The sequence below is a fragment of the Eupeodes corollae genome, chromosome 1 (genome assembly GCF_945859685.1).
Source record: "Eupeodes corollae chromosome 1, idEupCoro1.1, whole genome shotgun sequence".
NCBI lineage: Eukaryota > Metazoa > Arthropoda > Insecta > Diptera > Syrphidae > Eupeodes > Eupeodes corollae.
The window spans coordinates 175,308,202-175,323,574 of NC_079147.1; the positions used below are offsets into that span (position 1 = coordinate 175,308,202).

General features: G+C 32.1%; 1 protein-coding gene across 7 annotated transcripts in view; it reads right to left on the reverse strand.

Moving 5' to 3' along the window:
- Nucleotides 1–1,756: 1,756 nt before the first annotated feature.
- The window catches only part of LOC129943443 (protein AF-10), a 46,767-nt gene continuing 33,150 nt past the window's right edge, over nucleotides 1,757–15,373 (reverse strand). For 4 of the 7 annotated variants that reach the window (XM_056052892.1, XM_056052895.1, XM_056052894.1 and 1 more), the window contains exons 7-14: nucleotides 13,880–14,264; nucleotides 13,498–13,819; nucleotides 10,631–11,141; nucleotides 10,407–10,566; nucleotides 5,788–5,940; nucleotides 3,100–3,403; nucleotides 2,320–2,983; nucleotides 1,757–2,217 (exon numbers count right to left, since the gene is read on the reverse strand). In XM_056052892.1, the coding sequence (XP_055908867.1) occupies nucleotides 2,176–2,217; nucleotides 2,320–2,983; nucleotides 3,100–3,403; nucleotides 5,788–5,940; nucleotides 10,407–10,566; nucleotides 10,631–11,141; nucleotides 13,498–13,819; nucleotides 13,880–14,264 (2,541 nt within the window). In that variant the 3' untranslated portion in view covers nucleotides 1,757–2,175. Of the gene's footprint in view, nucleotides 2,241–2,319; nucleotides 2,984–3,099; nucleotides 3,404–5,787; nucleotides 5,941–10,406; nucleotides 10,567–10,630; nucleotides 11,142–13,497; nucleotides 13,820–13,879; nucleotides 14,265–15,373 lie in introns of all 7 variants that reach the window. The other 3 variants (XM_056052897.1, XM_056052896.1, XM_056052898.1) reach the window with 3 other exon arrangements.

Here is a 15,373-nt window from a genome sequence, read left to right on the forward strand (position 1 = left end):
TACATGTATTTGCTTAAAAATCGAATCACCTTATGCACTTTACTACAGCTCTAAGTACCTCCCACAAATATTTAATATGTATGCACGTATATACATATACTTAAAATGTTTAAAAGGAGGGGTTATAAGTAACTTTATGGCTGCTAACTTTGGAATCACAAATCTGTTAATCAAGTTGAAAAAGTTCGTTGACATTTAATAAAAGGATACTGTATGTTTCGGTTTTTTGATGTCATACAAATACAATCATTTAAATCATAACTTTCATTTTCAGGCCTATCATCGGAAAGGATTTAAAAAGAACCGTATAACGAAATTAGTTCGTAATGCAAAATTGTATGAGATTTTCCACTACGAACGTAATAGTTTCTTTCGGGAATCGTAAAAGTTTCCGATGGAATTTGTGATAGGACAGATTAATACGAAAAAAAACAACTGAAAAGAATTATTCCTTACAAGTTTATCGGACTCAGTTTTAAATTAAAATTTTTCTTAACTGCTTAGTACCAACTAACATTTTATTTTTGAATTACAATCAAGACTACTCAATAATTTGCGTTTAATTTTAAATTGGGAACGCAATGTAAATTTTCTGTTTGGAAATAATGAATTCAACACATATTTTTTGTTACTGAACTTATTAATTAAACATAAAACACATATCAATTATATATAATTTATATTAAATATATATTTTCCTTAATTTTGTACTCAGAATAATACAAATACCTACTGCCTACATGTATCAAGTGATACTTATTTTTCGAATTATAAGCAAATATTTAACTTTAAAAGGAGACTACAAGCCTCAAAACGAAAATTGAATCTGACCTATAACTTTTGTTAAGCAATTTGAAAATGTGAGTAACTTTGAAAACCACAACTTTCTGTTAAATATAAAATAATGAATAATACTTATTTATAAGAAATTTAAGGATGAAATCAGAAAAAGTCTTTTCATGTTAATTTGAATGAACCTTTCCAAGCGGTATTTTTGTTATGCCTACTCTTCGCCCATATGCAACAGATGGGCTTATCAGATACAGGTAAAAAAAAACATTCAACTGCTGTAAACCATATTAATTGTTATTATAATCAAGGCTTACAATACAGCTAATTTAAAAAAATTGTTTAACTCGTTTCTATTATAAAACAGTCCTAGGTTTGAAAACAGTGGAAAAGTTCTTATTACAGAACTTAAGCCTAGAACCCTGTCATGACAAACCCTTAGCTTTTATCACAACGCACCAAGCACCACTTATACAAACTTAAACAAAGTATTGTTAATGAAATTAATTTAAATCCTACACCTCGTCTGCACAACACATGCAGCCATTGTATTGGCAATAAACGTTTAAAAAGATATCTTCATTTGTTCAAGAGTGAGTCTATGGAAAAATCTTTGAATTTCGCATTACAATCGTCACTCAAACTAATATTTATTGCAGCTGCCAACGGTATGTTTGATTCAATACCATTTGATAACTTAATCGTCATTTCATTTGACACCGTGGATGATAATTCGCTACTTTGACTGCAATTGCTTATAGTCCGTGATTTATTTCGGGATTTCCGTAAAAATTTCGTAGAAATCGTGAATTTTTGCGGACGACCTCCAAATGTAAGTGACTTTCCAATACAAATGTCATCTCTTGCAATAGCAGAACCACGTCGAATATCATTTGCTTGATTTACACTATTACTAACACTATTGTTATTGTGACTATCGGTTTTATTTTTTGAACTACCACTATGGTTATTTTTATTTGTTAAATTTATTAATTCAACATTAATGTATTGATTCTGTTTTTTGCCTGTTTCATCGAAACAATTTAAGAAATTTTGCACTTGCAAAAGGTTATTATCGCCACTGTCAGATGGGAACATCGTTGGGGCAGACGATGAGACCAAGTTCTCACCCCCTTGTAATGAGTCATCATCTGAAATATGCGATTCTGATGATAGCAGTGATGAAGATTGATCATCGTTATCATCGCCATAGTAGATAGAGTTGTCAGAATTTATTGCAAATTGAGAGTTTTTATGTTTATTTGCCAGGTTCTTGCTGTTGTTTTTGTTATTTTTGATGTTATTGGATTTTGAATGTGCATAATGACCTGCCGATGATGTTAGGAGGGGAGGTTTTAAAATTTGATTCTTTTCCCGAAATGATTTTCAGCTGGCCTTTCCTTGACTCTCATCTCGCCTTAATTGTGACTGAAAAGAGATCGAGAGAGAGGCTGTATATTTGGTATTAAAATTTTCAAAAAAAAAATGGGGAGAAGAGAGACAAGCAAAAAGGCATTGAACTACTTATACCTGATGACTATAGACTGGGTGATAGTTCGAGTTGTCACTATGACCCGATCTTCCGGGTAACATTTGAGAAGTGTTACTGTTACCGACTCGCCCCGAACCACTGTTGCAACCTCCTGCGGTCGTGCGCATTGAACCTTCATTTGACATTGTCATTTGGTGATGTGAGGTGGGTTGCTGTTGCATGTGGTGGGGTGCAGAGGGTCCAGTGGATGACGGGTGGTGATGGTTGTGAGAATGTTGTTGCACTAGCGGATGAGACTGGTGTTGATTATGTTGATGATGCGAATGAAGTGACTGTTGCTGCTGTTGTTGTTGCGGCATTTGTGGGTGCTGTTGCTGCGATTGCTGTTGATGTTGTTGCTGAGTATGGTGACTATGGTGCTGTGGGTGGTGAGCTTGTTGATGCGGGTGCTGCGTTTGTGGAGGATGATGATGCGGCGGAGGTGGTGCTTGCAATTGTGTTTGCCGAGTTGAAGATGTCATCACAGAATTAACATTGCTGGCGGAAGAAGGCATTGAGCTGTGTTGTGCCAAAGATGGCTGTTGTTGCTGCTGGTGATGATGTTGATGTGGCTGATGCTGGTGATGATGATGATTACTTTGGTGAGAAGTAGATGATGTCGGGGTTATAGTTGAAAAATTTTGATGAACAGAAGATGAATGTCTAAATAAATTCCGGGATTTTTTGAGGAACAGGAAAAACATACAAAAAACATACATTTACAAAATCCATTTGCAGCATTCAAGGAAATTATAAATTATTTCAAGAGCCTAACTTACCTTAAACTGTTGCTGCTGGTTGATTGTGCTAATGTTGGTGTAGGAGTCACTACAGCAGCTGAAACTGTACTTGGTTGCTGATGTGAGGAATGTCGGAAATCAATGCCATTTTCGAGTGTGGGTAGCTGCGATGACGATGATGCACTTGATCGTGGAGCTCGACTACTAGGCGTGGGGTTTGGTGTTGTTAGGTTAGAACTGCTTGTGGGTGTCACAGATGCTGAAGGTGGTGCGGCTGGTGTAGCCTGTGTAGCGGCCACTTCAGGCTGTGTTGGTCCATTTAGGTGGATATTGTTAAGGTTAACTGGAATTTAAATACATGTTTTTTGTTTTTCTTTTGCGTAAGACACAGAGTAAAATGGATTAAAAATCAATGGGTATGGCTGAAATTTAATGTCTGTAATGGAAATTATAATTTAAACAAGAAATTCAAAATTAAAATAATAGCAAATACTGTAATTAATTCATATTCCGCTATTCGTCTTGGTGAAATTTTGTTTTAATATCGAATATAAAAAAAAATATCTTTTAATGTTTTTGAAATACAAATAAATAGTCAGATTTAATAAAATCTTATTAAAACAAAGGCAGTGTTATGCTTTTTACTAATTAGATACAATTAGTTTGCTTACAAATCTTTATTCGATACAAAATTGAATAGATTTGTTTTTGAGCAAGCATTTTCTGTTGTTTCAATTACAGGTGGTTTCATACCCGTCGCCAGTCTGCGTTAGTACAGTCGACTTTATGCTTGCAAAATTAATCAACACACCAATTCTGCGGTTGTAATCAGGTCTAAGCACAATTTCGTAGTAACTTAAAACTTCATAGGCGGCAGCAAATAATTCACAAATTGAAATATAAGATACATTTAATAGAAAACTAGAAATTTATTGCATTATCTTGCATGCATTATCTTAATGTTATTTTTGACTTTTATGAACATATTTTTTGTAATTCGTCTGCGGTTGTTCGATCGCAATTCTGACTTTATGAACATGTCTAACGCAGGTCTAAGTTAGGCAGACGTTTATGAAAACACTCTAATTCTTTAGTGCTGCAAATAAAAAACAAACAACAAGCCCTAAAATTCAAGCACAAATATGGTACTTCTATTTCGTTTGCGTGGCATTATAAACTATATAAACATATATTGGAACAAAGATATTACGAAACATTAAGACCAAAAATTATGATTATTTGTATGGAAATTTACAACTTTTTACGTTTCATTTCTTTATTTTTGAATTCTTTTATATGAGTTTTCAAAATAAACCGTCATCTTAGCCGATTTTCAATAAAAATATAAATATTCTAATACAACTAATATATCACCAAAACCAATTAGCGTTAAATGGTTATTTTCTATCAAACAAAAAATAAGTCAAATTAAAAGAAACAACCAATTTATTTCAAAACACAATTAACTTTACTTTCTTTGTTTCTATGTTGGAAGTATTTATTTATATTTTATTAAACTTATAATTTATCTCTAGTAACTACACCCTCGTATTATTATTATCAAAGATAGAGAACATTTTTTGATTCTCTATTTGATTACTTTTATTAGAAATGTTTGTTAAGAATAGATGCAGAATATGTTTAAAGAAATAATTTTAATCATAAATAATAGTTATTTAAATCCATTTAATAGTCAGCCTCTAATTTTTACACGGTTCAAAGTGCAAACAGGTGTGTTAATTTTTAAGGTTATCTGAAATAAACAATTTGTAAATTTCAAACACCGTTTATTTCACATTTTAATTCGCTATTTTGTTTTAGTAAAACACTGTTTTATTTAAGTCACTTCAAAATGTAATAATTTTTGAATAATTAATCGTCTTTAGTTAAAAATGATAATGTTGGAAGCCTGTCGATTTAAAATCTTCATTTTTTTTATATTATTTTACGAGTATTTGTTCCAACAATGCCAAACAAAATTTAATGTAATTTTGTTTAGCTTTGTAGTTATCCGGACGAAAATTCCAACACCGAAAAACAAAAACACTTCATAGAAAAAATCTTTCACCAACAACAAGAAACAGAGCCAAAAGAAAAACGACCAACAACCACCGAATAATTTTTTGAAATAATAAACAAAATATTTTGTTTGGGGTTTTAACCTTGCTATGAAATTCCAAATGTTTTTATTTTAATTTAATTTCAGGTTTGTTTTGTACAGTTTTAAGTGATTAAACTATCAAATCAGTGCAGTATTTATATTGTAGGCCTATTATAAATAATTTTGAATAATTAAATTATACAAGCAAAGTTTAAGAAAAATAAACAAGCAAACACCAATTAATCAAAAATAAGTACAAAATTATAATATATAATATTTTTTATTTAATATATTTTAGGTAACTTATACTTATGTAAATTCATATACTTAAAAAGATTCATATTTTATTTTTTTAGTCAATTTAAAATTGTTTGAAGTAGGTAAGATTGTTAATTTGTTTTAAAGTTAATACGGACGAAATTAGAATAATAACAAATAATACAAATATCTTGCATTCTTAAATAGAAATCATCAAATATATAATACAAAGTCTTAAAAGAAAATTATAAAATATTTTAGTGTATGATATTTTTTTACGCATTTTGTTGGATGTAAAAGTGTGGATGATATAAGATGGTGGACACGTGCATGATTGTTTCTTATTGTTAACCTGCATATTCACTTACCTTGACTCTGTGGAACGTTGGCGTTTAATGGTATGGCCAAACGGGCATTTACAGCAAGCAAATGATCACGTCTGGCAATTAAACTGTTGACATGTTCCTCGAGACGAACATTTTCCGTTTGAAGTTGATGTAGACAGGAGAGTAGTGATGCAACTGGAAAATAAAAATAATATTTATTTGTTAAGATGTTAAAATATCATTTCATAACAAGCCAGTTTTGTTTTCTTATCTTAATCTTAATGGAGTTGAATGGTACATCACTAAAATATCGTCTGTAGCAAATTCGGACTTTTTGAAAACATGAAATCAAATTAGGACAGTAAACAAAAAAAACCAAATGGCTTGACTGCATAAAACACATTGAAGTAAGTCAAAAACTATAAATAATTTATATGTTGAACCAGATTCAACAAAAATAAATGTATTTCTTCTTTTATATACAGTCCCTGGCCATATTATTAGACGCACTGCACAATTTTTATAATTATTACATTATACATATTATATATTTATATTACATTATGTTTGGTTACATTTCTATGCAAGATGGAGCTCTATGCCACACAGACCGGTTTACAAAAACGAATTTGAGGGTAGAAAACATCCCTGTTTGACTGGCCGGGAAACAGCCCAATTGAAAACGTGTGTGAGCTGATGAAGAGGGAAGTAGCTAAGGATGCGGTCACTCATTGAAAGAGTGATTCACGTGTGGAGTCACCACCCACAAATGCAGGAAACAGTCAAATCATGCATTGACAGTTTGCCGCACAGAATTGAGGACCTTATTAAAGCAAAAGCAGGTTCAACAAAATATTGAAAAAAAATTACAAAAATAACAACAAAAAAAACTGAAAATATTAATTTAAAAAAAATATCTTTAAATCTGTTGCTTTATTTATAGGAAGTAGTTTATATTCTGCATACAAAATAATTTAAATGCATTACAATATTCGAAAACCCGATTAATATATGTAGCTGCAAATTAGGATTTTGCATAAAATCTAAAGAGCGTCTAATAATATGGCTAGAGACTGTATATTGCAAAATAAATGTGTTTTTTCTTTTTATATAAAAATATTAATTAATTATGTAATTATATAAAAATATTAAAACATTTTTAATATTTGTTTACACACTCAAGAGAATTATGTTACTCGTATTATACCAAGAACAAAACGAAGAAGAGGGTATGAAAGAAGGTACCGCTGCACATTGGTGACCAGCTTAATCAAATCTAAGCCCAATAGAAACACCAAATTGTTCACAATACTAAGCATGATGTGTAAATGATTTTTGTTTTCTATTTCAAAAACATACATGAATTAGGAATATATACAATACATGCAAAGTAAAAGAAAAGCGCTATAAATTGGGTTCCGATGAACCCAGACGGTCCATAGAGAACCAAGGCCTAGAGGCCTACAATTTTCAACCATTACTGTGTGCGATTTATATCATAGATATAGGCAACTTACAGTTTATATGCCAAATCCAAAAGGCTAATTTGAGAAAGGACTTTTCATGCCAAGAGCCACAGCCAGGTATTGAACCCAAGACCTTTGGCGTGACAGTCCTACTCACTAAACATCACGCAACGGGTACTACTCCTAGACTGTATAAATTGAAAGTTTTCAAAAACATCAATTAGTTTAGTACGAGTTTTAAAAACAACAAAACAATTCGATAGAAAAATGATTAAAGAATACTCAATTAATAAGCATACTAAAAATAATTAGCGTCATCACGAATTCCAAAAATTATTACCAAACTGATTAATTTTCAGCTTAAGAAATATCTTGAAGAACGGAAGCTTCTTAATGACCGACAGCAATAGGTCCACTGGTGATCTCATGGTCCATCTCACCGAACAGTGGAACAAATCTTTACATTGTTTTGGAGAAAGTAAGATTATTGCACTTGATATTTCAAAAGCATTTGATAGAGTTTGGCACCAAGCTCTCTTATCGAAAATGCGTGCTTTTGGTATTGATGAATCTCTTCTTCGTTGGATTAGAAATTACCTTTCTAACCGTTCAATACAAGTTGTATTGGATGGTTTCAGGTCTGAAATTCATAAAATAAATGCTGGTGTACCCCAGGGCTCCGTTTTGTCTCCGACTCTCTTCCTTATATTCATAAACGATCTTTTGTCTGTCACTTCTAATCCATTAAACTGTTTCGCCGACGACAGTACCCTCAGCTTTTCATATTCGTTTCTAGAATTTAAACGGCAGCGTGTGATAAGCTCATTAAATTCGGATCTTTACAGCATTGTCCGTCCAATGGGGAATCAAAAACCGTGTAGAATTTAATGCTTCGAAAACTCAATGCTGTCTCCTGTCGTTAAAGCGTAACCCACCCCCGATTCCGCTATCCATGAGCGGCACTTGCATCAAGGAAACTAATCTATTTTCAGTTCTTGGTATGAATATCACAGATCACCTCTTATAGAATGATCACATATTCGATATCGCCAAAAATGCTGCCAGATGCTTAGGATTTCTCCGAAGATGCAAGAAATTAGTCACCCCTTCTGATCTGGCTATAATCTACAAAGCTTTTATCCGTCCAAAGCTTGAATATAATTCACATATCTGGGCAGGTGCCAAAACAAGTTTAAATCTCTTGGATAGAATTCAAAAAAGGGCTTTAAAAATAATAGGCGACAGAACTATAATCGAAACATTTATATCGCTAGAACACCGTCGCAATGTTTCATGCTTTCGTTATTTTACAGATATTTTTAAAAACAATGTTCTTTCGAATTAGCCAGTTGCATTCCACCCCTTAAACAATTCAGCCGTAATACTCGCACTTCTAGGAATGCTCATCAATTTACCCTTGAGCTCAATTTCGGGCGTACTGTCAAGTAAAAAAAAAAAACCAAAAACGTTCAGTTCATAGTGGAAAATCTCATACAAACTTATATTCCAACGAATTTCGTGTTTCGGTTTATCGGAATTCGTAAAATTTTCCGATCACAATGGAATTCGTGAAAGCCCTGATAAATTCGAATATTTTTTTTCTTTCTCAACTTTCTATGTACATTGATACAAATAAAAGATTACACTCATTATATATGTGTATGTAATATAGTTAGTGTTAGTTGTTGCCTGCAAACAAGTTCTCAGTCTGGTTAAGATTGGGGGACTGAGATGACAAAGGATACCACAGAGATTCAGCAACTTTTAACACTGCTTGGGATCATTATCTTCCTAAAAATAATATCTTAGTGGCATTTTGTCCTCAGCATAACAGTACCTCTTCAAAATATCAAGTTATGTTCCTTGTGAAACTCCTTTCTTTAAGGACGTAACATTGATTCGGCAGTCAGGCCCAAAGGTTTAAAAACAATTTGAAAATGTAATTGTTAAACATTTTTAAATTTCTCTATCATAAAAATAGGAGTTTTTTTATTAAGTTATAGCATTGTTGTTTATGAAAACAATTACCTCTACCTGAAGAACGAATTAATGTAAGGTACAAATGAAAAAAGAATGAAATTAAGGGACTTTTATAAAACATGGCTTTTTAAGGAGGGATTTAGTTAATTTCAATTCATAAAATAGCTAGGGACGCAAAAGGCGCACACATAAAAATCATGTTTAACGGGATTATAAGAATACCAGAAAAAAATATCCATCAACATACTACCAAATTGGTACAAAAAGCGTTTTCAGCATTCTATTAATAAGAGCTAAAAATGTGATCCTGCCTCTACTCCATTTCAAATCGGCATTTTCAAAACACTATTTAAACAAACTTCATGTTGAAATTGCAACATTTTAATATAAGAAACACACGGTATTTAAAAAGCTAAGTAAAACTTAACTTAGAGAAGGCATCCTTGTTGGGCAACAAATACCATAACTATTTCAAGACCATAAGTTCTTTTGGATTTTAGGTGACATGCAAGGACGAAACCAAACTTAAACAACGTATAAAAAGATTATTCCAACAGACCTTTCATTCCACTTCAAGGGGATTCAATTCCCTATTCGATTGGTTTTTCATATGAAAAATGAAAGTCTTTCCGATTAATATCGAGATGCCTTGTTTTTATAAGTTGTTTACATTGCTTGTGAGCTTGTTGTAAAATCGTCGCCTGCGAAAAATATTGTTTTTCGTATCGCTCTTTGGTTGTATAACAAATCACATGAAATTTTTTACTATACGTGTTTTATTTTCACTCTGGATTTTATGTGAATTGGGGAGATTCGAAATTCGAAGAATTATTACATTACTTGTAAAACATGAGTTTACCGATTAATATAAGAGGGAAACAGAATTGTTAAATATTTTCAAAATATTTTACTCAAACAAAAGTTGTACAATCAAAGAATTCAATAGGAAATATGGAATATCAGCTCATCAAATGCTTATAGAAAAGTAAGATGTAAGATTATGTTTTTGAATATGCTGCTTTGTATCTCAACATCTTTGGAAAGCTTCAAATATAACATTATATCGACTAGACAACAAATTTGTATTTATATTAAAATAAAACAATGTGCATTTTTAGGAAAGTACCTTCTTTTTTTCAACTTTCCTTTAATCGATATTCAATATTATGATTTGGTACCATAAAGTATATAAATTATAAAAATATAAAAACTTACTATCAAAATGTTGTGCTTGTTCCATCAAAAACTGTGAGCCCTGCTCCCATTGCCTTTCTAACAACTGCTCCAACGATTGGGGTGCATAACCACCTCCATTTCCACCGAACATTGATGCCAATGAATTCGCACTACTTGGCATACTTGTTGGGTTTCGAACCTGCAACATTTAGGATTAATTTAAATTTAATTATTGAAATAATTTTAGAATCTATGACACTTACATTATTTACTGGCTTAGATGGAAATGGCACTCCGACAAACTGCGGTTGTTGCGTTTCAGTATACACACTATGATCCTGCATCTCTAAGTGTAACTGATCAGTTAGCTTTTGTGCTACATTACTAGTGGGATTTAATTGATTGCCCAGCATATGAGTGGCTTGTATTGGTCCATTAGAAGTTGAGGCAGGTGTTGGAGTATTGACTGGTGTTGAAACTGCACATCCACCATTTTGAAATAACTTAACATCTTTCATCTCGTTTGATTTTCTTCCACGTTTCCGTGCCGACCCCGTCTCAGAACCAGGTGAACTTGGTGGAGAATCTTTAAAACCAGCATTGTTGCTAAGGTTTGTATCAATACTCGGTGGTGTCGCAGTTGAAGCAACTCCCGGTTGGGCCTCATAACTGAATTTTAAGCCACCATTCACAGACGAAGTTGCTCCCGACAGTGAACTCTGTGAGCTTCCACTTATGTTAAATGACGAAGTGAAGATTCCGCTGTCTGGTGTTCTAGAAATGGTTGGAGGAGGGTTGGTGTTAGAATTTAAATCATCAATGGGAAGAGAAGAGGGAGGCACTGCTGTGACTGACGCATCGGCAGTTTTAACAACAGTCACGGCCTGTTGCTGCTGCTGAACAGCTGCCATTTGTTGCTGTTGCAGATAATGAGATTGCTGAGCTCGCAGAAGCTTTTTATTTAGTGTTTTAGACACGGCCATATTTGAAACTACTGCAGCTGGAGCAGTGGTTATAGGAGTTGGAGTCGATGGTGCTGGCGGTGATGGTGTTATAGGACTACAACTGTTTCTACGACTATTAATGACAAGTTCTGTCATTGTGCAGTTTACATTATCACTACTACTATTTTTGCTACTATTACTTTTAACAGGGGCAACAGTGGTCAAGGGTGAGCAAGATGATGTATTTGTGGAATTGGACTCAGATATAGAAGATGAGGAAGTAGACAGAGAAGAAGTTGTTGTAGTTGTTGGAGTGGGTGGGATTGGAGATGGTGTGGGAGTAGATGGATCGGAAGAGGATACATTTATTGCGCTATTGTTACCGTTATTATTATTATTATTATTGTTACTTTTGTTATTTTTATTATTATTAACATTATCATTATTATTACTATTATTATTATTACTATTATTATTATTATTATTATTATTATTATTATTATTATTATTATTATTACTACTATTATTATTATTAATATTATTATTATTACTACTATTATTAATATTGTTATTATTACTATTATTATTATTATTGTTATTATTACTATTACTATTATTATTATTATTATTATTATTAGAATTATTATTATTGCTATTATTATTATTATTATTATTACTATTATTATTGGTATTATTATTATTATTATTGGTATTATTATTAATGGTATTTATATTATCAATATTAATATTATTAGTATTATTATCATTATTATTTTGATTATTATTATTATTATTGCTGTTGTTGTTAACATTGTTATTTAGAGAAGAGTTGTTTCCTCTATCATTATCGATGATTTTAGGAGATGATGAAGCTGTAGGTGGCGGTGGTGCAGCTAGAGTTGACGCAGGTGAAGGTGGTTGTGATTTTTGTGAATTCTCAGACAAAACATCCTGCATATGACTTGTAAGTTGTGCTGAAGGTGTTGATTTTTGAAGCTGTTGTGGCTGTTCCGGTGAGCCAGATGCATTCGATGATGACTTTGCCAATTGTGTACTAGAAGCGACTGCTGAACGTTTTTTCCCAAAACGTGGTTTTGTTTGCGTAATATTGCTATGCTCTCCAGACCGCGATCTTCACATTATTAATGTTTAAAAGTGCAAATATTTTTGATTTTAATACAAAATAGTTATTTTTGTATGTACGTTAGGTTTATACGGCGGTAAGCATGTAATTAAATTTAACCAGAAAAAAAGAAATATGTTTGACATGGCAACAGATATTATTTTAATGAATTTAATTTAATCAAGTAATTTAAATATAAATAAATAAAGTTTTCAATCAAAACATTCATGGCATTTTACTTTAAAAGAAATATTCTGCTTTTTTAAAGCGTTTCTTGATTTAGTTATCCAATTATGTCCTTTATAATAAAGGTTGTGAATTTGACCGACTTAAATACAATTTAAAGTGTTATGTGTTTCGGATGAAATCGACTCGGCTGATAGCGAATATTATAAGAAATAAAAATTATTTATCCAAAATTGTAAAAGCACAAAATATTTCTTGAATTCAGCATTTGCTCATAAATTTTAAGGTTCAAAAGTTAAATGTATCTTTTTGCTTTTTCGATGATTTTTAAGCCAAGTAAGATATGAAATTAAATAATTTTTGCAAGTGCACAAACATTTTTTTAAATTGTAGCGTCAAAAAAGTTATCAGTTTATTTTTGTATTAATTTCTACTGTTATTCGACCATTGGTATAGATATATAATAAAATTAAAATCATCTTCAACAATTTTTTTTAAATTGTCATTAGTTAATTGTTGGCCAATCTAATACACAATTATTAATGTATATATACATATACATAAATAAATATATTTGTACATTGTACATATTAAATAAAATTGGGATTCAGCTGAAATAACCGATTGAAATAGTATATTTGATAAAAGGATATCTCAAGAGTGAGAAAGAAAAACAATGCCTTGGACAAAAAAAAAGGGGTTTCCACAACAACATCAATAACAACATAATAATGCGCAATAAGAAATAGAACTAAAAAATACCACAGAAATAAAAGGATACAAATTCTTCAAAATGAAATTAGATGTAAATAAGCAACAATCCAGCAGCATGCACAAAATGATCTATATTTTTTTTAATTGTATTTCTTTAACTAACCTTGATCTTCGTACTGGTGCTGATTCTTGCTCTTGCAGCTGCGCAACCCTTGAGTTTTGCTTTTCATAGCTGATTTTCAAATTCCCGCTTTCTGTCGTCGTAGCTGTTAGACTTCCAACTGTAATACTAGGCGAAGGCGACTTCCCACTTTGCTGAAGTACAGCATTTGCCGGCGATGGCAAAGAGGATGAAAAACTTCCATGTTCCGAAACTGCTGGTGAGGACGTTACCTGATGATGTATTCGTGGTGATTGACGTTCTATTACTGCAGATTGTTGTTGTTGTGTAGCAGCACGTGTCGATTGCGACGGAGTGGGGTGATCTGTTGAAGAAAGTTAATTTACAATATTCCACCAATGATAATGTCCTGTTTAAATTTTACCTGCTGTGGTTGTTGTGGGTAAATTAAGTCCAGGTACATTTGCTGTAGAAAGTGGCACTGAAACATATAAACTAGGTGCCGAAGTAGTTGTCGCGCTTCCAGCTGAAACGGAGACTCCTCCAACACTGCTTACCGTTGATGTGTATGGTGATAAGGAACGCAATCGTTCGTCTCGTTCTTTAGCAGGTTTATGGTGTTGAACAGATGACGATGATGGTGTTGTTGAGGAGGTTATTGAAGATTCAACAGGTGAAACATTCTGTGTTTGAATTGTGGAAGTGGCAGGAAGTGAGTTATTCCTCGTTAATGATAAGTGCTTAGGACTTACATTTGGAAAAGAAGACTCTATGGATTGGTGTGTTGGTGGACTTAATTCCGTTTTTTGCTAAAAGAAAATGATGAATATAAATTTATTAATTACATACATATTTTAAATCATACATTGTTAATTTGAACAATAATAACCTAACAACAATTAATAATAAGTACTAACTAAATTATTACAGGCTTAAGAATCAATTGGTTTAAGAACTCTTACTTCACGTTAAAATATTTAAAACTAAATTGAATCGCTCTCATAATTTTCCATCTCGTCTGTCGATTTGTTCAAAACATTAAATAAATTTTCATAACAATATTTTGTGTGAGGTACACAATTTGAAGACAATATTTATGTTATCGTAATTTGTAAAAATTAAATTGTCAAGACAACAAGTTTGAAGTCAATATCTTATATTTTTGAAAAGATATTTGAAACCAATTTTTACCAGCTTTTATTAATTTTTGTTTTGGTTGTTTGTTTAAAAAAATGTCAATGGTTCTTGAGAAATGGGTGACGAAAAAATCTTCCCGTACGCATGTATGTGTGCAGTTTGCGCGTACACTTAGATATCTCTCTAAAAATCTTTGATTTATATTCTAGTGACCTGAAAAGTCGAGAAATGTAAAAAAAATTCAATTCTACAGATCGGATCGATTACAACAACTTCCTATGGGAAATTAAAAAACGGAAAAAAATCTTATGTAATCTTTTTGAACCTGAGTTTAGTGAATCAATTTTTTTTAAATAAATATAATATCAAAATAAGGTTGGAAACATGCATTTTGCAAAGCTCGAGCAGATAACTGAAATCGAATTTAAGATTCGTTATCAGCACTAACAATTTGTTCTCAAACGTATCTTTCAAAACCTTAAATATACACACATATATGATTAAGAGTTTCTCAAAACTACATATTATGTACATGGGTAGGTAGGTAGAAATGGCAACCTCGTCTGAGATCCAATTAGCGCTGTAGTGCGCCGTTTTGATACCAAAAACTCGTTTGACCTTTGATTGAAAGGGATAGATTTATAGAGAAGCTTCATAGCGATTATGTTAGAGCCTTGAGAAAAAAGATTATGTATCTAATCTTTGTCTCAGATAGCTCATCAAGTTCTTGAAAGAATGCTTTTCCAAAGTATTTCATTCTAGTGTTTGCCAAAGCAGGACA